At 39.0% G+C, this 27,470-nt stretch overlaps 1 protein-coding gene across 1 annotated transcript in view; it reads left to right on the plus strand.

The window, feature by feature from the left end:
• The first annotated feature begins 968 nt into the window (after window positions 1-968).
• The window catches only part of SLC16A10 (solute carrier family 16 member 10), a 125,044-nt gene continuing 98,542 nt past the window's right edge, over window positions 969-27,470 (plus strand). Inside the window, exon 1 of the mRNA XM_063097217.1 lies at window positions 969-1,542. Within this exon, the coding sequence (XP_062953287.1) occupies window positions 1,209-1,542 (334 nt within the window). The 5' untranslated portion in view covers window positions 969-1,208. The remainder of the gene's footprint in view (window positions 1,543-27,470) is intronic.

Consider the following 27,470-nt stretch of genomic DNA (forward strand, 5'->3'; position numbering starts at 1 on the left):
CAGTTGTACATGTATTATAACAGTTAGCGTCTGAATCTCCTATTGTGTTATAGTACTCTGTTTTTCCTACTAGTTTATGAACTGATAGAGGCAGAAATGTGATCAATCACACTCACCTGTGTACTCCATTGCAGTGGTGGGCACATATAGTAACTAGTATATTTTGACTTTGGTTTAAGTATCTTAAACCAAATTAAAAAGCGTCCTCAGTATCACATAGCTGGTTACTTCTCCTTTCTTTTACATATATTGGCATTCCATGCTTCAGGGAGACAGAGGACTTGGATATGTTTTAGCTTTTGCTTGAAGTGAAAACACTGTGCTGTAGTTGAAAAGTAACGTTTTCTAGCTGTCTGTCAAAAGTGTTTGTCGGCTGAAGACTTTGGAATTCTGATCGGTGTGTTCCAAATTGAGCATCTTCAATGTGCCAAGTATCCACAGGAAATTGTATACAAATGCAGGAGAACAGAGCTTAAGTAATCAAATAAGGCCTCTGATCCTTCCGACTTCCTTTTTAAGTAGGCAGGTGGCAAAGTGTATCCTGTACGTTATAATTAGTGCTAAGAGGTGAACGCCAAAAAAACCCCCAACAAAACCAAGACACAATGTTAGTTTGTCTGTGACGCTGTGCCAGTGAGTAGAGGCTAAAGATCCCATGCTGCTGTCCCGATGACCCACCCAGCCCGCACCTAGGAGGAGACGCGCCCCTTCTGTTAACACTTGGACACGGGGTGACCTACACATCTGTGACCCGCTCTGTAGGAGTGCCCGTGGCAGACGCGCGCGCAGACACCGATAGCGGCTGGCACCTGGGGCCGCGCGCTATCTGGAGCCCCGCCTCCTTCCTCGGAGGCCCAATCATCTGGAGGCTCTGGGGGGCACGTCCCGCTGCCGGCCACGCCCCCGTGCGGGGGGGGGCCCTTAAGAACTGGCCGCGGGCCGCTGGCTCCGCCGAGGGTGCATGGGCACTGAGGCCGGAGTCCTGATCCCTGATCCCTGAGAAGCTCGCGCGCCTCCGCTGTCCTCGCGGCCGCCTCAGCGCCGTGCGCCGCTCGTCCAGCCGCTCGCCCGCCGGCCCGCCGGGGGCTCCACCGCCATCACCTCGGCCTTCCTAGCCCGCCCACCGGTCCTCAGCTCCTCTGCGAGCCCGCCGGGAACTCGTGCCCCTCGCGCTCCGCCGGCGCCAGAGGGTGCTGCCTCGGGCCCTGATGCCCTCCCAGGAGGAGCCCACCGCTGCCGCGCTGGGGATGAGCGAGGCGCAGCCGCTCGGCCCCGCGCCCACGGGGGCCACTCCGCTGCCCGGCCCGGGACCCTCTGACAGCCCCGAGGCGGCCGCCGAGAAGGTGGAGGTGGAGCTGGCGGGGTCGGCGGACGCGGAGCCTCCTGAGCCCCCCGAGGGCGGCTGGGGCTGGCTGGTGATGCTGGCGGCCATGTGGTGCAACGGGTCGGTGTTCGGCATCCAGAACACCTGCGGGCTGCTCTTCGTGTCCATGCTGAAGACCTTCGGGTCCAAGGACGATGACAAGATGGTCTTCAAGACAGGTGAGGGAGGCGCCGCAGCCAGCCCGGGGGGACGGGCCCGGGGCCCCGAGTGCATCTCGCGTTCAGGGTCTCTGTGTGTGTCCGTCCCGCTGTGCGCGTCGTGGGTCCCCTTGCGCCGGAGGGTGTGAGTGGTGGGTCTCTTCAGTTGCGGTCGGAGCCTGCCGCTCCGGGGCCTCGGCGTGCCTGTCTTTGTGTGGAATCCAGATGCGGGGACTGTGTGTCTGGAAACGAGTCGCAGAACTTATTTGCCCAGGTCTTGCTCCTTCCCCCTCTTCAGAGTAGGCGCGGGTAGTCGCAGTAGACTTTCCTCTTAATGTTTGAAAACAAACAGAACCTTCCAACCCCAGCAATATCACACTGTCATTTTTACGGTCCCCTTCGTGACCATGACGGTTGGGTTGTTGTTCATCTGCCTCCAGGGCTACTGAGGGTGTGTGTGTGTGTGTTGGGGGGAGGGAGGGGCGGGAGTTTGGCGAGATGAAAGATTTATCCCAAGGTCACGGGGAGTTCCGAAGGGAGCCCGGCAAGAGCCAAGGTTTCGTGCCCTTTTTTCCCCCTCCCCTACTCTGTGCTAAATATAGAAAGTATAGGAGGCAGCCGGATCAGGGACTGGCAAGAGGAAGGTGAGGGGTTGCCCCTTCCTGTTGCGTTCTTTGACATTTTTTTACTATTATAATAAATTAGATGCAAACTCAGCATTTTTACCCTGTAGAGCGTTCATGTGTGACTACTTTTGAGTGATTAGGCAAAAGACAAGTCTAAGACCTTCTGTAGAACACCTTTACATAAGTTATTTCGTTTCATCCTGCAAGGCGGGTGTTGTCAACCCCATTTAGGTGAGAAAACTGAAGCTCAGTGAAATAAAGCGTCTTGGCGAGTAGCAGAATGGAGAGAGAACACATCATTTGACCTCAAGGGCTACGTGATTTCCACTACTAAATCAGGCCTCCACCCTGACATTTGGGGACTTAATATAATTAATAGTCATTTCCCCCTCTATTATTAATAATCTTAGTTTTCTATTATTTTTAGAGTGAATATTCCTTAGGTCTTTAGTGTACATGCAAGGAATAAGCAGGACTGTGATAACAACTTTAAGACAAAGATAATGCTGGGCAATGTTGTGGATTTTAAAACCTTATATAAATAGTATCACACTATTTGTATCGTTCTGCAACTTGCTTTTTTTCTATTCTGCATCTTGTTTGTGACTTATCCACATAGTACCTCAGTTTGAGCTGGTAGCTCAAATTCTTTCCATTTTATCCTGTAAGGTTTTCCATTGTATGAATATATTATACTTTATTCATGTATTTTCCCTCTAATGGACATTTAGATTGTTTCCAAACTTATTAAAATCAATGCTGCAATGAGTATTCTGCACTGTCTCCTTGTGAATATGAATAAGGTCCATATTTAACCTGGAATTTCTGTTTCTTAAACAGCTGTTGAAGCCGCTATGTTATGCAGGTCAAAGGACTAGGTACAAAAGTGTTAAAAATGTAATAACATCAGTTTTTAAGGAAGGCAGCCATTGTAAAGTTTAGCAGGGTAGATATACATATATCTACACAATAGTAAAAACATTTTTTTAAAATGTCTTTTCTATATGGGTATTTGGGAGGAAAAATCTCAAGAAGGAGACAAAGTTGACAGTTAACATCGCATGGTTTGGTCTGCACCTGAGCGCACCGGCCATCCTCATATAGGATCTGAATCTGCGGCCTCTGCGCCACCAGGGCCGCACTCTCCCAAGTGAGCTACAGGGCCAGCCCGACAGTTAACATTTTAAGATTAGTTCCTGTAGCATTTAGAATATTCTTGCCTGGGATCACAGATTTTTAATACCGTCAAAACACCAGCAGTCTTTTGTTTACCATTGATTTTGCAAACCCAGGTGAGTAGATCCATTGATGTCTCTGAGTCCTTCCTTCCCTTCCTCTCTCCCTTCTTCCCTTTCTTGAGAGAGAGAACGGTTGGAAAGAGACCATAGCTTTGCCAGAAATCAGAATTTTGCAGTGTCAAAGCCTCTGCCTCATACCCTTCCCCAAAGTTCCAATTGGCTATAGTCTCTCAACACTGGGTAGCTGAAGGTGAGGGAGAGGAGAGGAACCTGGTTTGTCTCTGAACTCTTATTTTCAGGTTTTTGTTGTTGTTGTTGTTGTTGTTTTCAGTTTTGATGAATATCTTTCTCTACTTAGTTCAATCCTTGTCCTTTCAGTCATGTTTGTGTATGTGTGTGTATGTTTGTGTATCTGTGTAACAGTTGTATAGGTAGGTCAGTTAAATGTATGAAGATCTTTGTGCTTATCTGCATAACTGCCATGTATGGTTGTGCTCTTGCACAAGGGTGACCGACTCAGGGGTAATGGAGGGCTGAAAACCAGCCTATGCTCTGGGGTGTCCTTCGTCTAATTCCTAGAAAGGGCCCCTACGCACTTGTAGTGGCTGTGTATAACAGAGCAGCTAGATTGAAAAATTGCCATTGGGGCACAAGGTAATACATATATAACTGATACATTTTAAGGGTTGAGGAAGCAAACAGATTTAACCTCAACTGTGAAAAAGATGGTTACAAGGTAGTCTTTAAGCCAGTTATTGTTGAGATCTTTCTCTCCCTTTCTCCTGCACCCCTTTCTCCCTCTGTGTGTGTATATGCATGTACACACACGTTTCATAAAGTCCATCATCTATAACAGGCACTCAAGTATCTGAGAATACCTGCTTTGAAGTTTGACTGATCAGGCCTTTCCATTTTGATATTCTAATGCTGAGTCATCTGTGATCAAACATATGCAAGCTTCAAGTACAACACAAAACATATCTGGAATTTGTTTAAGGCTTTTATTTTTCAAAGCTTTCTTTCATCTGTTTTCTGTTTACCTTATTTATGATTCATAAAATCCTAGTATCAGAGGTCAGTAAGTTCTGTCTCCTTGTTTTCATTAGCTTCTTTATAGTGATTAGCGCAAAGATACACTGGAAGTAGAATGGAATGGAAACCTAGGTATCCAAATTATGGTGCACATTTCTTGAGTACTTATGGCTAAGCACTTTACATGCATTTCTATTTAAACTTTATGGCAACTCCATGAGATAGACTTTATTAATATCTTTCTTTTCAGATATGGAAACTTAGGCTTACAGAGTTTAAGCAAGCAGTGAAGCCAGAATTTAACTCCAGGTTTATCTGAAACTCCAAGACCTGGGTTTTTAACCACTGATCCTATTGCATTGGCTAGATAATATTCTGCGACTCCAATGTTCTTTACGTTGTTGATTAATTCAAGCATTAGTGATTGGTTGAATACTCTACCAGGCATTCTGGGGTTAGAAAGAAGTCTGAAAGATTGAAGCCCCTGTCTCTTGATCTCACCTTGAGTTTAATAAACAATTGCCAGTTATTATTGAAATAGATTTTTGAAGTATAGAGAGACTTCCACAGAGAATCAAGATACTTTCATATGACATTCAAGCAAAAGTCTGGGTTTTCCTTTGAAGAACCATGTTCCTTTAGATTGATCCATAGCAGAACAACATTTCTAGGCAGAACTGAAGAGGAGCCTTTCTTAGGCTCACTTCTCTTTAGGACTTTTTAACACTTCTTACATAATGTGTGATCCATCCAAATTTCTCAGGAAAGGCCCTGAAGAAATTCATTCACACTAAGGCAAAAATGAGTTTACACATCTTACTATTAATCCTCATTCATTCTACAAAAGTTTACCAAGTATATAACACCCTACGTTTTGAGCTCTGTGCTGCGCGCTGGAGATAGTGGTAGAGAGAGACAAAGTCTCTCTGGGCACTGGAGATAGTGATAGAGAGAGACAAAGTTCCCAAGGAGCTTAGGTTATGCTGGGGATATAAATGAGTAACAAACGATAAGTAATGGAATACTTCCCTGAGGTATTTGTAATATAACAGGCTTCAATCTTATTCTAAAAGGCTGAAATTCTAAGGAAATTTCAGCAGGTGGTAGGGCTGCGAAAGCACTCAGTGGTCTTTTTCTCTATGGTTATAAATCTTACCCTGTGAAATTAAGACTTTGGAAAGGGGAAGCAAGCTGAACTCCAAGTTGGGCCGTAGAACCAGTGAAAAATGCTGACATCATGGCCCTGTTATGGTGCTCAGCTGCCGATGACGTGGCTCTCAGAGATGTACCTCACACATCCTGCTGCATCAATAGTGGTAGTAATTGGTCAGAGGGAGCAAGCTGAGGTTGCCTTGTCTCTTCAGTTTTGACCTGTTCACAAGTACACGCTTGAGTGGGTGGAGGGTAATCAGACACTTTAGGAAAACTAAAACAGATGTTACAATTAACTGGAACATTATTTCCCCTTAGAAATTGCGACTGTGTTTTTACTTGCTGTATATTGGAAAACCCATGGAACTGGTAAAGAGTTCAGGGTTCTTTTATCTTCCTGATGCAGTGCCAAAGACACTATCTGGGATCTTGCTAGGGTATTAATCTCATTTAGCTATCTACTTTCTTCCTGGAGAAAGAAAAATATTTAAATGTTTTATTGACTTTTAAAAAATATCTATTTAAAACAAATATGTTGTCAGAATCAGTATTTAGGGCAGTTAATGATATCCTTTTGAAGAAATTATATCTCTGTGGTCCAGATACTTGGTAAAGAAGATCCTTATTTCTTTCAGTAATTCCCACAATGTGTTCTTGACAGCCTTTCTTGAAAGTGGAGGTCTGTGGTTAAGTTTGGGAAGCATTGCACACTACACTCCTGTCTTGGATATTTAAAGTGCAAATAAAGATATTAAAAATTTAATAGTTTAAAAGAAAAGTAGGCAATCAAAAAGGTCCTGAAAGAGAGGCTCTTTGGCTACAATCTTTAATGCAACTCTACCTTCCTGTATGTAGACAGACTGCTCTTTAGACGGTAGGATTGCTTTTTAGATGGTAGTGTACTTAGTACACAAAGTAGGATTTTCAATAACGTTTAGAGATGAGTGCATCTTGTAACACCTCTCAATATATTTTACTAGCCTCTATGAAACTTTAAGTTAGTGTTTCCTGAAGGCTTGTTTTTTTCCCCCCAAATTTTCACTGGGGTATCTGTCTATACTGATCTACATAATGCAGTTGTATGCTATAAGAGATTTTGGTTATAGTTCAGAAGTTAACCAGTGTGTCTTGCCTTTATGCTAAAGAGTTTGTGTTTTGTTTTGTTTGGTGGGGAAAGCTACCTGAATAACTAACCATTTCTATAGGAAAGTTTTTAGTAACAGTGTTATGCTGAGCTGGCTACAGGGAATGGTAATCTGGTTCATGATCCTAGACATCTTTCACCATAAGAAAAATATCTGATTGTTTGCTTTTTGCATTGGAAGAGAGGTGGAAAAGCTAAGAAAACTCACTTATGGCAATAAATTCATCTAAACTACATGCTGAAATAAGTCAGTAGACCACAAAAATGGTTTCAGAATTTTGAAAAATAAAGAAATGAGTATGGTGTGAGCATTTCATACTTCGTTTGCAGAATGTTTGTGGATTTAGAGCAAGACTGAGTAGTGTCAATAGTGTATAGTGAATTCTTTTTTTTTTTTGTTGTTGTTTTTTCGTGACCGGCACCCAGCCAGTGAGTGAACCGGTCAGTCCTATATAGGATCCGAACCCGCGGCGGGAGCATCGCTGCTCTCCCAGCGCAGCACTCTACCAAGTGCGCCACGGGCTCGGCCCGTGTATAGTGAATTCTAATTAAATATAACAATATGAGTATTTCTCTCTCTCTCTCTTTTTTTTTTTAAGATGACTGGTAAGGGTATGTTAACCCTTGACTTGGTGTTGTCAGCACCACACTCTCCCAAGTGAGCAACCGGCCATCGCTACATAGGGATCCGAACCGAGCACCACACTTTCCCAAGTGAGCCATGGGCTGGCCCCTACAATATGAATATTTCTATGGTGCTTTATCATGGGATTTTATCAATAAAATTGACTGCCAAAAGAAACCAATCAACCAAAACTGAAAGCATAACAGAATTATTTCAGGAGAAGTTTTGAGGTGTCTTTTAGAATACATTGTACTCCATGCCCTTGTTGTGGTTTGCCTACATCTTTTCACATGGGTCCTTGATGTTGCAGTTGCTTGAGGCTCAGTCGCTATCTATGTACTTGCTTCGCTTTTCCTGCCTTTTTTGGGTGTCTCAGATGCCCTGCGGTTCTAGTCACTATCTTGGGGTGGTTGTTTCCAAATCTCTTCTCTGTGTTCAAGACCTATATTTACTATTTCTGGGCGGTTTCATTTAGGTGCACAGGTGCATCAAACTCACTAACATGAACTCATTTTTCAGCCACCCCATGCAACCTTCCTTCACCATCAAAACAATAGCCCACCTGCAGACAGACTTATCTCTCCTGAATCCTCTCAGTGTATGACACCTCTGGCTGCTTAAGACAGAAACCTGGAATTCATCTTAATTTCTTATTTCTTCCCCCTTTCGTACCTGTTTTGTTAAATCAAAGTCCTTTAGTGTTTACCTCCTTAATGCCTCATAAATCAGTCCTTCTTTTCCTTCACTGCTGTCTTCATGTCTTTACTTTTGGCTTTGATTATTGTCATAACCCCTTAATTGGCCTGTTTATCCTCAGTTGTACACCTGAGTGATTGTTCTAAGATATTGGCCCATATCATTTTTCTGTTTAAATGCCATCAGTGACATTTAGGAAAATGTCACACTCTTTACTCTGGAGGCCTGTGAACTCTGGCCTCTGCTTGACCCTCTAGCCTTGCCTCTCACCTCTCTTACTTCATGCTCTTTCACTTCAGCCAAGCTGAAGGTCTTATTCTTGCCCAAATTTGTCTTGCTGCCTTTTGCCTCTACACCTCTGTGTGTGCCACTCCTCTCTTCAGTGTTGTTAGTCCTTGTAAGATTCCTATGAAAAGGTTGGCCATTTTATTCCTTATGTCACAACCCTGGGACATGACAATGATTTTATGCTACTCTTGTTACGTTTTTGATGCACATGGAATGTTGGTGGTAGCTGCATTTTGGAGTTTTCCTTGTGAATGAAGTCAAATAAGTTATGAATTAAGCTTAAAATGGAAGATGAAGAACCTAATTTCAACCTATTCTAATGGAGCATTCTGTGAAAGGCATTTTTAAGATGATCCATATTTGTTTAAGTGATCATTCGCATAGTCCTTTACCATAAAGAAAGGGCTTTCATGCACGTTACTTTATTTTTTAGAGTAGCCTTGTAGTGTGTTATTACCTCCATTTACAGATAAGAAAGTTGAAACTTGAACAGTTTAGGGTTGGGCCACATGATATCAGTGTTTACATCCATTAAGTTGAACTTAAGAACATCTTTTCGTCTGGGTAAAAATTTATACTTATGTCAAAGTTGTCCTGAAAGTAGAATCCTACCTTGCCCCCGACCCTTGAAAGTATTTCCTGCATATTTACTTGTATGTTCTATAGAACCTCAGTAGTTTCTCCTAGCCAAGTCATCAGAAAGCCTATGAAGTCATTTTTGGAAAAGAATTCCATTTAGAGTCATCACAGCCCAACTAGAAATCTGATCTCTTATTTAAATTAAACAAACAAATCTTTTTTTTTTTTTTTTTTTTGTAGATGACCGGTAAGGGGATCTTAACCCTTGACTTGGTGTTGTCAGCACCACGCTCACCCAGTGAGCGAACCGGCCATCCGTATATGGGATCCGAACCCGGGGCCTTGGTGTTATTAGCACCGCACTCTCCCGAGTGAGCCACGGGCCAGCCCTAAACAAACAAACCTTAACAAAACAAACTAACCCCCAAACACAGCTGGAACAGTCAGCTCATCACAGCTCTGAACACCTGCCTCACCTGGTGCCACCCACACAGGAATTGTAGGTGTTTTTATTGGCAGAGGTTCAGAAAAGGCAACTCCAGCATGCCTGGGAACTGTGCAGACCCACCACATGGAAGAGACAGCCTGTCAGAGACTGGAGTGATGGAGGAAAGCAGTGCTTTCAGCCGCATCAAAGGTGCATGGTCATACGTTTGCTGAAGTATTTTTATTAACAGCAGAAGTAATTCCTCACCTTGCATATAGGAACTAGAAATAGGGAGCTGAGGAAATGACTTGCTTTATTCCCAAGTTAGAAGGCTTTTTTCATTTTACTAATTTTCAATTATGGGGATAAATATGAGATATAGATTTGAAATAATGCATATGGACCAAAGCAGTGTTTTGAACCCCTTTTATTCCCTCTTGATAAACATAAAAATCTCACGGTCCTTGAAAATTTTGATACACACCCTCCAAGAATAGTTTACCTTTTCTCATGAGTGAGCATCACTAGTATTCAGAAGATAAAGCCATGCTTCTATATTTATCTAGCAGCCAAGATTTTGTCAGCTTTACTTTTAGTTGTGTTCTAGAAATAATTAGGATTCTTTTTGTTGTTGTTGTTTTTTAAATACAAAATTATAATGTTGAATGTGCTTTTAAAAAAAAAAAAGTGCTAAATGTGCCTCTTTGGAACTTCTGATTTGTTCCTCTTTGGGAGGGGAACCATGCTGCTTTCCTTCTCCAGTCCCTCAATTGCAACTCATACACTACCGAGTATTAAATTCAGTCCAAGTTATGATCTCTCTATAGTTAAATTTAAATGAAAGTCAGTGGTTAAATTAATGGATAAAAGTCAGGGAAAGGTGCATTGGTCTGCTCAGCTAGTATCTATTTTTGCTAAAGCGTAAATTGCATCAGCAATATTCTCTGTGTGTTCAAAAAGCCAAAACTTATTTTTGTGATGTACTTAGATTGGATCCAAAAACCAATTCCGAGATACATTTTATAATATAGAAAACCATTGCTCATTAAATAAAGGTATTTGTTGACTTTTCTGGGTAGATAAGTATTAATGCTAAGTTGAGTGGGTTAGTCTGGTGACTTTTTTATAGCGAAAATCTTTTCATCTTGTTTAATTATCCTTTTTATTAGTTTTTAATTCATGTTACAATTTCAAATGGCAGTATCTCAGGGGATTCACATTTGTCAATGGTTATTTAAACAACCACATTCCCCAAATTTAATTGATGTTTTAGGGCAAATGAGGGCAAAACGTTGCCATTGTTGTTGTATGGTAATGTAGCACTTGAACTTTGACAGCAATACTCCTAACCCCATAGTTATTAATGACTATAATAGTAAATGCCCTAAGAATAAGCTGTTTTGTGTGTAGTTTTAGTTGTAGATGTTATGTTTTATCTCTTTCTCCTCAGAGAAAAATGTTCATTGTGGAATAGGCTGGAGTGGAAAAATTACCTGATTTTAAATAAGATCAGATTATTTGGCCATATTTTGATTTTAGATCAAAACATATTTAATATCAGATGCACAGTTGAGAGCTAGATCATGTGGTGCTAACACCTGAGCCCCAGCCAGAGCTACACAGTATATTCTTGTTAATTTTTTTTTTTTTGGTGGGGTGGGGGGGTGAGGAGTAGAGAAGGGTCAGATAGAAGAGAGACTCATATTTGTGTTTTTATGCATAATTATATAGGAAACATTAAATCCAGAGCTGATTAATAGTTTCTAACCTAAATTCTTATTTTGGTCCACTTGTATGGGGGGTGGCGAAGGAAAATAGATCATTTTTTCCACATTTTGTTGCTCGCCACCAGAAAAAAAATCTCAGAGAGTCTTTGCCTGGATTAAAATGGTTATGTTTTAAATGACATTTAAACTAGATTTAAAATAATGTTTTTAAATGATTAAAATTTTAGATCAGTCTATTTAAGGGCCACCTGGAAGATTCTATATAAAACATGAGTTTATCATTTTTTCAATATACTTGTGTCTGTACATTTTGCTCAATAGGACTGAAGACTGAAATCCCTTATAAAAATCCTCTTTAGAAATATACTTGAATCTAAGTAAAAAGAAATTGTAATAATTTCCATTTTATTGGTTTGGAGTCTATAATTATTTGGAAAAGAATGAGGAATTTGGTATATCTACATTTTTAAAAATTTGGTATATCTACTTTTTTTTTTTTTTTACTCACCTCTGTGGATGTAGCATTACAAAGAGTTTAAGCCTTCCTTAAGGAATATACTTTGTCAAGCAGTTTTTTCAACAAAGCCAGGGGACACCAAACTCTAATTCTTTTACTTGAAATTTACAACTGATACAAATGTACAGATGTTGTTACATATAGACATCATAAGTACAGAGCCATAATCCTTTATCTGAAACTCTTGGGGCCATGTATGTTTTGGAGTTCAGAATTTTTGGATTTAAAAAAAGTAATCTGGCACATATACCTATATTTTTTAGCACCCCTAGAGAAGTCTGAGGCACCCTGTAATCAAATACATTAACATTTCTGCAGCAAAATATATAGATATTCAGAGTCAGTGGGACAAATAGAGACCATGAATAATAGCCTCATGCCAGCTCAGATCAGGTTTTGTTTCCAAGTTAGCATTGATACCATCCTACAAAAACTTTCAGTTTGGAATTTTAGAATTGCAAATAGGGAATTGTAGATTTACATGTAATATATTTACTATTGTTTCCTGTTTCTCAGTAAACTTTTTTTTGGTGTCTGGGCAGCACAGGGATTCAAACCCTTGACACCATGCCTCTAACCAATGGAGCTAACCGGCCAGCCCTCAGTAAACATTTTTTAGGTACATTTTTCTATCACATAAGGTGCCTACTTAATTGTTTCAGTAAGTGCAGTATTCTACCATATTGGTCTACCCTAGGTTACTCAACCAGTTTTGCTGGGTGTTTGAATAGCAAGCAGTTTTATGCAATGTAAGAAGCATATCTGTAATACATCTTTGAACAAATTGGTTTTTTCCCCTCTTGGATTACTTCCTTGGGTTATACGTCCAAAAGTGAGAATACTGGTTCAAAGGGTATGAACAATTTTATAACACTTGTTATACATTGCTAGATTATTCTTTAGAAAACTGAAACCAGTTTACTGTGCCACCAGTAATGTACTGGTTTCCTGAAATCCTTACCAATGTTAGGCTTAATTTTTATTAATATTTGCTAATTTGATAAGTGCCAATGGTATTTTTAAAAATTAGTTTAAAGTCATATTTCATTGCTTACAAGGCTGTGCTTTCCTAGTTTTGGAGCCCTTTAGAAGCAGCAAATGGCCTGGCAATTATACATAATAGTATCTGGAAATACAAGAAGACATATACCAGTGAGTATATTAGAGTGCAACTTTGTTGCCATAGGTGGGAATACTAGGAAGGCCTGAGGTCATCCTGCCTTAGATTCGTACCTGACACACCTTGGTAGGTAGGGCACACCCTTATTCCCTTTTTTCTGCTCTCTCAGCCCAGGTGTTGATCAAGGTCTTTCATGGATTTGGAGGTGGTGATGGAAATTAATCATCTGGAGACTTGGCCATGGCGACTTCATGTCTCTGTCAGGTGACATCTCGTCCTTCAGAGGCTCAAATCTGCAAGGGCAGCCATGTTTTATTCTTTTTCAGTGTTATCACCTTGCCATATCCTCTTCTGGACTCAGGCTAATTCTGCTGAAAATATCTTTAATTAATTAATTAATTAGGGTGTGTATATGTATGTGTGTGTTTTAAGTTAGTATTTTTTGCTTTTGTTTATTTTTAAAAGAGGATACACAAATCATTTAATTTATTGAGCTCAAACTATGTACTAAGAGCCATGCAAGGAACAGAAATGAATTTGATTTATTCCATGCTCTTGAGAGGTTATGTGGGGAGACAAAATGATACGTCCATAAGTAACTCTAAGGCGCTATACACGGAGTCTTCAAAAAGTTCATGGATTCATATTATCTTTTAATTTCATTTTTTCCACAAACTTTCTGAAGTATCTTCGTACATGTGAAATGCAGTGTGAACAAGATATAGGATTTTAGAGGAAGGTAAAATGACTTCTTTTGTTCATTTGTTTTGTTTTTGGCAGCTGGCCAGTTCTGGGATCTAAATCTGTGACCTTGGTGTTATAAGTCTGTACCCTAACTAACTGAGCTAACTGGCCAGCTCCAAAATGACTTCTGAGTGAGCTGATTGGGGAAGGCTTCATGGAGGTAGCTTTTGAGTTAGCCTTGAAGGATTGGTAGACTTTCCTCAATATATTTAATAGAAAAGGGTATTCCAGGTAAGGTTGCAAGGGCTAGGAGGCACTTTACTATGTATTTTATATTATCTTGTTTTATCTATCCAATAATCCTGTGATGTAACTATTATAGTATTAATCCCTTTGTAAATTTCATCTTTCATATCCTGGATTTTTTTTTTTCTTGTTTCATTATGTTGTCTGAGTCTTCTCCTGTCTCATTCAGTTTCCTTAAGATTGTTGCTTGGAATTCCTTATCAGGCATTTCAAGAGTTTCCTGCTCTATAAGGTCTGGTACTTGAGAATGACTGTATTCCTTTGGTGGTATCATATTTTCTTGGTTTTTCATATTTCTAGTATCTCTACATTGATGTCTGGTCATCTCGTAGAGTAGTTGCTTCTTCTATTACTGTGGAGTGGGCTTTGAGGAGAGAGAGACTTGCTCTTTTTCTGCTCTCTGCTGCTTACTCTTCTTGTGTCAGTGCAGTTGAGTGGGCATGGGCCTGCACAGTGGCTGTGACTGCTACTGTGGTGGCGAGCTGCCCTTGCAGCAGCAGTGGCTGTGGCAGTGGCTCTGATGGATCACCCATGCGGAAGTGGTGTTTTCACCATGCTCCTGCCTTCTGCCAGGTGGTGGGGGCTGCCTGTGGCTCCTGCCTAGGACTCTGGGCATGCTCCTGCCTTTGGCGGCATGGCCTCTGATGTAACTATTATGATCCCTGTGTTTTAATGGGCTACTAAGTTTAGTAAGTAGTGAGGCCGGATTTGAACTCAAGTCTCTGGCTTCAAGGTCCTGGTTTTTTATACTCAGCTATACACTGTGCTATACACTGTGCAAGTGAATGACAGGGAGTTTGATTTGGCTAGAGCCCAGGATATGTAGTGGAAAGTAAAAGATAAGGGTGGAAAAGATCGGTGGAGCTGGCAAATGGAAAATCTGAATGCCAAGTTGAGAAGTTTAGACATTATTTAAAAAGCAGACAATGGGGAGATATTGAAGGTTTCTAAGGCAGTGCTTTAAAAAGATGACTGGGTTGCAGAGGAGAGAAGTAGGAGGGACACCAATTACAAAGCTGCCTGAAAGCTGGGTAAGATTTGAGGGGCAGCAGTGGAAAAGGGAATGAAAGGTCAGATGTGAGGCATTTCAAAGGATAGACTGAGGGAATTCTGGCAAATTGTGGGTATGGACAGTGATGAAGAACACCAAAGTGGAGATGACACCTCTGTCTGGAGCCTGTGTCTTAATAATTTTTGACCAGGGAGTCCCATATTTTCATTTTGAACTGGGCCCCACAAATTATGTCAACGGTTCTGGATGGTGCCATTGACAGGAACAGGGGCATGATGAGAAGGAATTGGCAGAGAATGGCTGGCTCAGATTTTAGGCACGTAGAGTATTAAAGGCTAGCAGGACATCAGGGGATGATGTCAAGCAGGTAACTTGAAATACAAACTGGGAACCTCAGAGTGAAGCTGAGGCCAGAGGTAGAGTTTTGGAAAGTGCACGTCTCTAACAGGACCGTCGTATAATAATAGAAACCCAGAAATTCTATCTTGAGCAGACTGGGTGGCTACTCCTATATAGTTCAGTTTGTTTCAGTTGAAATTATCATATTTAAAAGTAACAAAACTTCATTCCTTAAAACATATTTCTAACATATTAATTTCTCTAATTCAGATTGGCATCTTTCCAAAGGTCAGAATTGTATTTTACTATCACTGTTTTAAGTATTTCAAAAACTTAGTCTTAAGAGTTATTTTTTCCCACTCACTTAACATGATCTTTAAGACTTTTAGCATGTTACTCTTTTTATCATTTGTGATGTAAATAAGCCATTCTTAAGTCTTATTTTCAAGTTGTTCTAGACCAAGAGACTGTGAGAATAGTTTAGAATCTTTTCACTTACTTTATATATTTCAAATTTAAATGTAAAGTATTGGCAGTAATGGAAAACCTGTTCAACAAGCAGATGTTGTTATCTTATAGATCAGCCTTCAAGAGTTTAGTAACTGAACTAGCTACTTCATTCACAATTCATAATGGAAACAGTTACAGTCATTCTAAGTGTAGGTCCTACTCTTAAAAAACTGGGAAAGCTACTAGAAAAGTAGAATAAATGAAATTAAGTTCTCTGTTGACAAGACAAGGGAGGAATATTGTACAGTTTAAGAAGCATGACTTGTTTCTGCACACTCATATTAGACATTTGAGGTTTGTCAGGGGAAGAGGTGTCATCTTGTGGCTCTCCCTGGCCAGGAATGGTCAGTCCTAATTGATACAATAGCTGGATGCTTGGCCACACACAAGTGTATTTTGCCTTAGTTTCCTGTCATACAGTGAGCAGTGAGACTCAAGTAGGATAATAGAATGCCGAAGTAGACACTACAGATACATCAAACACTTGTTATTGAGCAGATTGGCGCAGTGCCTTCATGTCTGTTGACTCATGTGCTGTGCTGTAATCTCTCAGGACTCAGGTCCTGAATTGCTCTCTTGTGATTGAAGCCCAGCTGAAGGTGCTGGAAGTGCAGTGACCCTGGAGGAAGAACCAGTAAAAACAGGGGGTGGATGAGAGAGAAATGATAGTTGTGCAAGAAGAAAGTATCTGCCCTTTTCTGTAAGCCAAGGCACCCTTACCCTTCCAGTAACTGTTTTATCTCCTAGTATCATTTGGCTTCATGAACAATGGCTGTATTAAAACAAATGTCAAGGTGTAAGGCAGTATTTTGACCATGCTTGTCTGCTGTTCTGCTTGCTGGGATGAACTGAAGTATTGGCTTGCTGACCAGTAAATTCGATTTCTAGCAATTGCGGGGAGAAAAGGAAAAGGGAAGCCCAACTAGAGCATTTTTCCTCTAGATTTTGAGAAATAGAAGCCATGTAGTCTTTTAAAACCCATGCCAACATACCAGACAAAAAGAGTCTTGATAATAGCAAAGATCAGGAATCATAAAAGAGCAATGTAAGTTTTTGGTATTGACTTCAAAGCATGGTTTTCTATAACTTAGTGTTCATTTGTTATGTGTATGCTATTATAATTACTTTTGTGTATGTGGTAGTTGTTTTTTTTTGTAACTTAGATTAGGAAACAAATGTTGAGCCACTTAAATCAAAAGGCAGACTATTACTTTTTGGAAAAAAATATCTGGTAAAAGTAATGCTTAATCCAATTAATCTGTCTTCCTTCTCTAATTCATCATGATGACTTTGGATGTCTGGTAGCAACTGAGAATGGTTATGGAAAAATGTCAAGGCAATGTAATCCCTATTATTTATGGTCACTTAAGAGGATAAATTAATCATTGGTCACTAATCTTTGGATAATTACTCTATTGAGCTGGAAATAGTCTTAGTTTTTTGGAAAGCAAGTCAGTGAGTTAGTCTCAACTGTCAAAATTGATCAGGTTTTTTAAGTCTAATAATAAGTGAATAGAAACTAGTTGCCTTTTTCTCCCTACGTTGTAGCATGATCATTCTGTTACTCTGGAAACTGCGTAAGGAACAACAGAGAAAATACATTAATACACTATCTTGTGGTGGGTTTTCAGTCAGAGTGTGCATTAGACAAAGTTCAGAGCTGTTGGAGGATTAACAAAGCTGTCTTCACAGATCGCAAAGGCTTGCAACCTGTGTATGCATTTTCCATTACTAGAGTTAGGCAAGTTAATAATACTATAAAATTGCTTTGAATATAGATTGTTTAGGAAATGACTCTTTTGGTGGCAGCAATTTTATTTATTTATGCTTTAAATATTTTGAAGGCATCAGCATTGTTTAAGTACTATATTTATTGCATGTTAGGGGTAGGGGTGGGAATAAAGAAAAGTATGCATCTCAAACCTAAGGGAATAAAGAAAGAAGGAAGTCCTTGCCCTGTGTTTTCCAACTGGGTTCAGTGTCTCAAAGGCAGAAGAGTACTCACCCTTTGGAACTTGAGGTCTGCATTCAGGAGGTTCCCAACAAGTCTTTATATTTGAGAGTAAATGAGATTGCTGTGAAGATGGAATCAGGGAGACACTGCTTATTTATCACAATACAAATGACATTTTGATAATAACAAAAATCACCTGCTCATGTACGATGAACATTGTTGCCTCGCTAAGTTTTCTGTAAATAAAATGGAATTTGGTTAAGTATTGTTTCCAATCAGTAGAGAAGGATTTGTGTCATTATGAGAAACACAATACTATATATGGGATTGCCTCACCTTAGAATTTATGTTAGGTTTTTAGAAAGAAATGTTGACTTAAAAATCTTAACTGGAACACATTTTAGAAGGCTCAATATAATTAATTTTTAAAAGTCATTTTTATTGAGAGATAATTTACATATGATAAAATTAATTACTTTTAAGTGTACAATTTGACAAGTTCTCACAAATGTATACAGGCATGTAGCCCCCATCACAATAATATAGAGCATTTCCATCATGCCAAGATGTTCCCTCATGCCTCTTTGCAGCCAATCTTCTTCCCCTACACTCTAGCTCCTGGAAACCACTGTCTGCTTTCTGTCACTGTAGTTTTGCGTTTTCTAAAATTTGGAATCAAAGTGTATTTTCTTTTGTGTCTGGTTTTCACTCAACATGACGCTTTTGAAATTCCTCCATGTTCTTGCATGTATTAGTAGCTCATTCTTTATTACTGAGTACTGTTCCATTGTAGCCTATACCACAATTGTTTATCCATTCACATGTTGATGGATATTCTGGTTGTTTCCAGTTTTTTCCTATTATAAATATGCCACTATGATCATTTGCATGCAAGTATTTGTTTGTGTGGATGTATGTTTTCATTTCTCTTGCGCAGCCTAATTTTATTCTGTATCATTAATCTGTATTTTTTAATTTCATAAGAGGATAATACTATTTTTTTTTTTCTGTAATTGAAAGAAATTGTGACTGAACAAGGATGTGAAAAAGTGGGAGTGGGAGGACTCCAGAAAGACTTACAGGTTTTTGGCTTGGAGGATTAGGTGAATGGTGGTGCTGCCAACCAAGAGAATTTAATATGGCTGAAATTTCTTATTTTTAAAAAAGGTTGCTGTGGAGGGGATGGGGTTAAAGGTAAGGGGGGATGAGGACATGTTGGTTAAAGGGATACAAAGTTATGGTGAGATAAGAATAATAAGTTTTGGTGTTCTAGGGTGACTATAGCTAATATTATTATATTGCATATTTTAGGATAGCTAGAAAAGAGGTTATCACCACAAAGAAATGATAAATGTTTAGGTGATGGATATGTTAACTACCTTGAGTGGATCATTGTACAATATAAACATGTATTGAAACAACACACTGTACCCCATAAACATGTATGATTAAAAAACAAAACAAAACAAAAAACTAAAGCGGGTCCATTGTAGTGAGTCAGTGGGAAATCCCTGAGGACTTCAGCCAGCACACTTTCATTGGCCTGGGCGTGCGGGGAGTGGAGCCCGATGATAGTCTGTGGAGCAACACGTGGGAGGTAGAGTTGGGGGTGCAGGCTAAGAAGGGAGAAAGTGAAGTCAAGGGGAGAAATGGGGTGGCAGCTAGAGGAGGATTAGGGTCAAGAAAGGGTAATCATATATATACATATATATATATATATATATATGTATATATATATTTTTTTAAGATGGCAATAGTTTGAGTAGAAGGAACCTGCAGAGAGGGAAAAGGTGAAGTTACCAAGTGGCTAATTGATGGAGTGGTCAGAGATGAGGGAAAGGAACACAGCTGGTGGGGTGGGAGGATTTGCCAGAGGGGCCACCTGTTCAGAACCTGGAGAGAAATAAGTAAGAGTGGGAGCAAATGTGGGTAGGATTGATGAGAATCAGGACGCTAAGGGAAAGAGGTCATCTGTTAAATGCAACTCTGGGGTTGAGTAGCAGGTTTGAAGAGAGAGGCGAAAGTTTGGGAGCTGATTAGTGATAAGGAAAAAGTTTGAGAATCTAATGAAGATTAGGAACTAAGAATTTGTAGTGAAACAAGTTTTTAAGATTGTGGCTGGTCCCCCGTCTCCCCGCAACCCCCGACTTGTGCTCTGATAGGTGAACAGAGAAGATGAACTGTACCATTGATATAAGGTTAGAAGATGATCGAAGCCGGGCAATTTCATGTTTTCTGTCCATTTTTGAAAATTTCTGTGCTGTATAGCTTCTTCTCTCTACCTTTTATGCTACCATCGGAGACTTGGAAATACTCACGTGCTTTAAGTTTTTTGTGAGGTTGATTAACCATCTTACAACCTAATAAAAGTTTTTATAATTTTTATTGTTGTAAAATATATATAGCACAAAATTCACCATTTTAACCATTTTTAAGTGTACAATTCAGTAGCATTAAATACATTCATAATGCTGTGCACCCGTCACCACTATCCTACGATTTTAATTTGAGGGGTGACTTTGTTATCTCTCTTCCACTCTTTGTGTTACTTGATCTATAAACTCAACAAAGTCCTTTACTGGGTACATACAGTATTTGCATTTTTGAAACTGAGATATTGATAGCAGTATGTACTGAACTTAACTTTGGCAGGTGCTATGCAATGCACATATTGTGGCATTTCTTTCTAGATATATTTGTAATTATTTGTTAATGTCTGTCTTCCTTCCTAGCCATGGAAGATCCATGGTGCAGGGGCTGTGTCTGTCTTGTTTACAATTATGTCTGTTCTGCCCAGTACTTGGCACATAGTAGGCATTCAGTGATATTTTTGAATGAATGAAAGACCTTTGCTGCAAGGAGAATTTATTTTAGTTTAAGAAGTTCATACTTCATATGAAGTAGGTAAAACTAGTATTCACATATTAATACAGATTATAGGGCATGGCACATTCCAATGTCTAGTTAATTAGTAGAAATCAAAAAGGGAGGGTATTAGAGCACAGTGTGCATTAAACAGATGGTTGTACAGAGTTGGCAGTAATAATCCCAAAGTTTGAAGGCTGTAAGTTAATTAGAGTAACTTGACAGAAAGTGAGTTAATAAAATTTGAGAGTTGAAAGAATGTTCCAATAATTTACGTTCAAACACACTGCAAATATATCAGCAGGTAACAGGAACTTTAGTTGCAGAATGCTCCAAAACAGAAAGAGATTTTATGGCTTAAAGTAATGTTTTGGAGGAAGAGAAACCAATAAAATGGTTTGGGGCCATTTGGTTCCATTATTCTATATTAAATAAATTACAGAATTTAAATTTTAGAATTAAAAATATTACCTTTATAACAGATAAAAAGATACAGCTTACCAACTAATAAATTAAATAATTTAGAAATTCTACTCTTCTTTGATGGTTATATTTATTAATGAATTCAGTAATACTTTTATTTAACAAATATGAGTAAATATGGGCATTTCTCTGTTAGCTAGTATTGGATAAATTAAGATTTGTCATTTTTTTCAACTGGCTATGGTTAAATGGAGGTAAAGGGGCAAAACACACAAGTAAGAATTAATTAATAATATAATGCATCTCTGTAACAATGATCACAATATGTCCTCTGATTCCAAGAGTTAAGGGCTCTGTGTATGTGTTTGTAGAAAAGCCCACTGAGGTCCTTTTTCAAAAATTGCCTCTAGCAAAGTGTTTTTGGAAAAAGAAAAGAAAAAGCTATCAGGAGTTCTATTTTCTTGACCTTTTTAACTCTCAATAAGCTAAAACGGGAGTCTTATTTTAGGAACCAGTAGTGGAAATTTTCTTATGTACCAACAGCAAAGTCAAGTATTGAATAGTTACCATGGCTTTTCAGTGTGTGTGTGTGTGTGTGTGTGTAACAGACTCACAATGGATGCAGGTCTTTGAAGTGGACTTCCCTGAGTGAAGTAATAGTGAGAAGAGGAATATAAATGAGGAGGGAGGGAGGGAGGGGTGCAAAGGAGTGACAGGGAAGAGCGGAGTCTGAGGAAACAATGAATGAAACTGCAGTTTTGGTTGTGTCAATGCCACTTCTTTGTCCCTCCACCATTGTGGCCTGCCTTATGATGATGCTGGTGTTTAGCCAACTCTGAGTGAATTAGAGGAGTCTGTGTAAAGGCAGGGTCTGGGGTCTCAGTGCCTGCATGGCTGACATGAGCAGCTTGTGTTTCTGGCTGGGCTCTGGAGCAGCAACAGCATGGATTTCCAGGAAACAGTTCCTCTGTTGTCATTTTTATTCAAGTGTAGTTATTCCAGTGTCTGCTTGCCTCAGTTACTTATAAATCAGACAAGGAGGGAATCCTTTCTTCTGTTTCTCTTCTTCCTTTATTCTTATTTCCATTTTGTTTGTTATGCTTTTCTTTATTTTAGTAAAATGCACAAACTTGAACATCAACAGTTGCCACTTCCACTAGCAAGCATGGGACTTCTGCCTTACCTAAATGTGTTTAATGGTAAATTAAACATTAAAGATGTTGCATACATGTAACAACATTGGTAAATCTCAAAAACATAATATTGAGTGAAAATACGAAGTTGCAGAATGTCTAATATAATGCCATTTACATTTTCTTTAAAAAATCATGTGAAACAATAGTACCATATTACATAGAATCTGAAAAGGCTATTGATGCTAAGATGCTCTATTATTTTACGTACACTGAAAATGGGAAAATTGCCATTTAAACTGTATTCTAATGCTTTACTATGGATTGTGAGATGCATCCACAAGGGACTTTGACTCTATAATTTATGTTTTAAAACTTGTAAGCAAATATTGCAAAAAGTTAAGATTTGACCAAGCTGGTTAGTGAGTACCTATAATTTTCTGTATGCTTTAAATCTTTCATTATGAAAAATATATATTTAAAAGGTAGCTAAAAAGCAAGTTGCAAAAGCCTATTTTTGTGGACTCTTTTTTTCCCAATAGTAAATATGTGTATTTTTTTCTGTTTTACTTTTTTTCTGGCAGCTGGCTGGTATAGGTATTGAACCCTGGACCTTGGTGTTATCAGCACCATACTCTAACCAACTGAGCTAACCAGCCAGCCGCTCTGATACTATTTGATTGCATGTTCTTCCAGACTTTTTCCTATGTCCATCATACTGTAGCAGTGGCCTTTTTTTTGGTGGAAGGAGGAACAGATTGCTTTCTATATCTCCTTTTTTGTGTATGAATTAAAAGATGTAGCATGTATTTTTTTTTAGTTCACATTTTTTAATAATATGGCACAGTTTACATTACACAAGAAGGCTCTGCTGATGAGAACATGCTGAAGATTCAGTTGCTTCACTTTTCTTTTCACATAGGATCCAGAAAGTACTTTATTACAGGATAAACAGCAAAAAGGTCTGTATAGAACGATCTCTTTACAATATTGAAAACTACCACTATAGTTCCAGTGTATGTATTCCTTGATTTTTGTTGTTGTTATTGTTTAAAGCAAACAAACAAATAAAAACACTGCACAACATCTGGTGTTCACAAAATGGGAAACAACTAAACCTTCAGTTTACTACTAAAATAGATCTCTCTGCTTATTTGAAACAATGGTCTGTAGTTAACTTTTTTTTTTCAAAAACAGGATAACAATGTCAGATAGCACTTTAATATAATAGACCAAATGAAACTAATTTTATTTCATACATATATTTTACAGTAGACAAGATATATTGTATTTCTCTACTAATAAAGTCACATTCTCTCCAACTACGTAGACGAGAGGCTTAATGTACTGTAAAAGTATTATGAAGAGACATTAAGATTGATGCAAATTCAAAAATACACACACACAGAAGACTTCTCTGCCACCTTTCATCCTCTGCAACTCGCAGTGGCTTCACAGGGTTGACCTGTTATGGCTATTGCCGGACTTTATTACCAACTGGAATCCAATGAGTCATGTTGGGAAATGTGCACCTTGAACTCATCAGTTATCGAAATACAGGGAAAACATACCCATTGTCTGAGAAAATTTGAAGCTTTCTTTCCGGATGTAGTTAAATCTCATCATGAAATGAGGAGGTGTATACAGATGTGAAATAGGACACACTGCAAAAGGCATGGTTCCTCCATGAGGTGTGTGTGAAATCACATGACTGATGGTGATGAGATTCTGGTGACCCATTTGTATCTGACAGACACCACCACCCCAAACCCTGATTTTGCCATCTGACAAATACCATCCTCACTGGCACTGGCTGCTCATGTCCTCAGTTACTTCTCTAGGGCTGCACTTTCCCCCAAAGCCCACAAGCAGCAACTTCAGATGCAAAGTTCCAGGCTGGGGTCCAATTTGCAGAATTATTGTCTTAGTAAAGACAAAATGAGGGAAAAGTTTTTAATGATAAAGATGTCATGAAATGAATGGGATTGGCTGGCATTACTTCTTGCTGTTAACAAGCAATAAGAAATGTTTCCATTGTTTATTTCTTTGAAGACAATTTTCTGGTTGCTCCCTTATTCTTACTTTCTTAGGAATATGGTGTCTAGAGAGGGTCAGCAGGTCATGCAGTACCCTGAGAAAAAGAACTGTACAAGTTGAACAAAAGTCAGTAGCATCATGTTTAGTAATCTAATAGACACTTTAAAAATAGTCACAAAGCTAACAAACTCTTTTTTTTACTTCTTCACTGGAACCTAACAAGAAATCTGCAATTTTGCCCTGTCTCATTAGATCATTAGACGAAAGGGCTATCTTGGAGTATGCTGTAGATTGAATCTCCCCACCCCCACCTCACTGAAGCTTAATCCCCATTGTAACTGTTGAGGGTGGGAGATCCTGTTACAGTAATTGAAAGGTGAATCCTTGAAGAGGTGGTTAGATTGTGAGGATTCTGCCATAGTTAATGGCTTAATGGTGGAAATGGGCATGGTTCTGAGGGCTTTAAGGTCCTGAGGAGCTCTCTCTCTCTCTGCTCTGCCATTCTGCCATGTGAGACCCCTGGGTCACCATTACCACCAACAAGACCTTCACCAGATTTGTCCTCTGGACTTCCCAGCTTCCAAAACTGTAAGCAATAAATTTCATTTTCTTACAAATCATCCAGTTCTAGGTATTTTGTTATAAGCAACAGAAACAGACTAATACAGAGTATTTGCATATTATGCCACAAGCAGTGAGGAATCAAGGGGCTGAAAGGGGTATTTTGTTTTATCATACTCCTTGTAGGAACCCTACACCCATGAAAAAGGAATATTCCTCATGCCCTGTAATATCCATTTAGTATCACATTTAGGCGTTTAATAGTCTTTACTGTTAGATTATAATAAATTTGGCAAGATCTACTAAAAAATGCCAAAAACAGTCATATCACTTGACCTAGAATCTCATTCCCTAGGATCATGCCTACTGACTCATATCAATGAAAAAGCTAAATGAATGAAGATGTTCACCATACCATTACTGTAAAAAAAAAAAAAAAAAAAGGTAAAGCTTTGGAATCAACTTAAATGCCTCCAAATATAGAAATAGTTAAATACATGATGATTATGTACTTTGTATACTATGTTGCAACTATAAATGGTAAAGGGTGCTATGTAGCAACATAGAAAATGCTTTGGTAAAAGAGCAGGATGTATCACATGACTATACCTCTAAAAATGTGCCTGCATGTGAACAAAGATGAAGGAAATATGGAAAAGTGAAAAAGCAGTTGTATTAGTGTATTAGTCCATTTTCTGTTGCTGATAACAAAATACTTAAAACTGGGTAATTTGTAAAGAAACAGAATTCATTTCTTACAGTTTTGGAGGCTGGGAAGTCCAAGGTCCAGGGAGCACATCTGGTGAGGGCCTTCTTCTTGCTGAAAACTCTCTATGGTAGAGAGTCCTGTAGTGACGCAGAGTTATCACATAGTGAGGATTGAGCAAGAACATGTTTCCACATGCTTTCTTCCTCTCCTTGTAAAGCCCCCAGTCTACTCCCTGATAATCCATTAACCACTAAGGGATTAATCCATTCATGAGGACTGGGTCCTCACGATCCACTCACCTCCCGAAGGCCCCACTTTTCAAACACCATAGTCTGATTTTCTACCCTCTTAATGCTGTTACAATGGGGATCAAGATTCAATGAGTTTTGAGGGACATTCAAATCACTGCAATTAGGATGGTAGAATTTTGAGTGGATTTCTCCTGCTACTATTTGTAAAAAAATTTTATTTTTATATTTTTGGGAAGCCAGGTCTTTTTAAAATAAATTTGAATTTCTCTTTAAGAAAATGACAGATGGTAGGATGGGGGATACTGGTAAACTAAAAGTAATGGCCTTTTCAAAACTAAAGCATTTTGAACTAGAATTGCTTTAGCAGTACACATACTGATTATTTAATTTTGTCCTTTAGAAGAAAGTTGGCCTAGCATAATTGTGTGAAAGTTGGAATATTGAGGAAAATTGGTAAAAGAAGTGGGAAGATCAAAGCCAGTGTGACTGGCTTATTCTTTTGCACTACCAAATAAGCCAAATTTTGGACCATGTCTACGTTAGTCAATGTTTATTATTTGCTTTGAAGCTATTTGTTTGCAATAATGCCATTAACGTCCTCAACGAAGCCAAAGTCTGATCTTGAAGTGGTAAAATCTTAACTAATTTGATCATTTATATAGAAACCAAACCCTTCAAGGACATGAAATACCATTTCTTTTCTCTATACGTCTTGTTTTTGATTTTTTTACTTCACCACTGTTTTATGACTACCAAAACACCACAAATCCCATTAACTCATAAGTTGCCATCTTGCCATCATAGGTAGAATGGGAGCTGGTAATGAGTGGGGAGAGAATAGAAAAAGACTAATAGATCTGTGAGGTCTTGCTAACCAATTAATCCAGCCCCTTCACTTTACAGGTAGGTAAACAAGTCCCAGGGACTCAGAATTTGAACTTGTGTCTTTAAACTCCAAATCTAGTGCCCTTTCTGTTGTACTGCAAGGAGAGAAGTAAGGAAAGGGAGAGCAGTGCCAAATTACTGACATTTTAGAGGCTGCTTTTTCAGGAAGGATAGGACATTGGTCTTGGTGTCATTATCATTTTACGTTAAAGTTTTTACAAAGACAATCACCCCAAAACAAAAATAGGTAAAAGACATGAATAGGCAATTCACCAAAGAATAAATGCTATGAAAGAATATGCCATATAATTAAAGAAAAGTAAATAATAAATGTCTTTCTACCTCAAAGTAAAATATTTACATATGGGCTTTATTATTCAGACCATTGGCTTCATAGGACTTCTTGTTGACAATCTATCCTAATTTTAGAAAATGTAATTAAAACATGAAAACAACTGATGCAAATGGTAAAACACAAAGTACAACATGGTCAATAAACTTCATGAAAGTTGTGGTACCTTTAAACCCCTTTTTATTAATTCATTCTAATTCTAACACCTATAAGATAAATTATCTAAGGTGGTGTATACCAATAATGGATCACTAGGAAGAAAGCTGTGAGGAGTTGAAAGCAGTAGAGAATAGGTTTCAGCACCTAATTTTACTTTCCTTTTCTTCCCCACACAACCTGAGAAGCTGGTTCAACTCTAAGTAAATGTCTTCATGCCTATTTGGAAGATACTGCAGGGTCCTCTGGAAGACAAAGCCAAGGAATGAGGATAATCTAAGCAGGAACAGGACCAAAAGTATGTGCAGTCACTGGAGGGTGTCATGCTGAAGAAGACAGGGGTGGGACTTTTTCATGAAGCCAAGTGCAGTTCAGTGAAGCCAAGATTAAAGGGACTGAGTGGGTTATCTGTCCCTGGCAACCACGTGCCACACCTTCTGAAGTGCTAACCCAGCCCAGGATTTCTGATAAGAGATTTGAACTTAATATTGCTGATACAAAAATAGATCACCTTAGATCCTATTTGGAAGTAAGCAGGCTAAAAGTAATAAATATTCAATGTTGCTTTTAAAAGTGATTATATATTTTAGAGGTGGGCCCA

Source organism: Cynocephalus volans, chromosome 5 (assembly GCF_027409185.1).
Source record: "Cynocephalus volans isolate mCynVol1 chromosome 5, mCynVol1.pri, whole genome shotgun sequence".
NCBI lineage: Eukaryota > Metazoa > Chordata > Mammalia > Dermoptera > Cynocephalidae > Cynocephalus > Cynocephalus volans.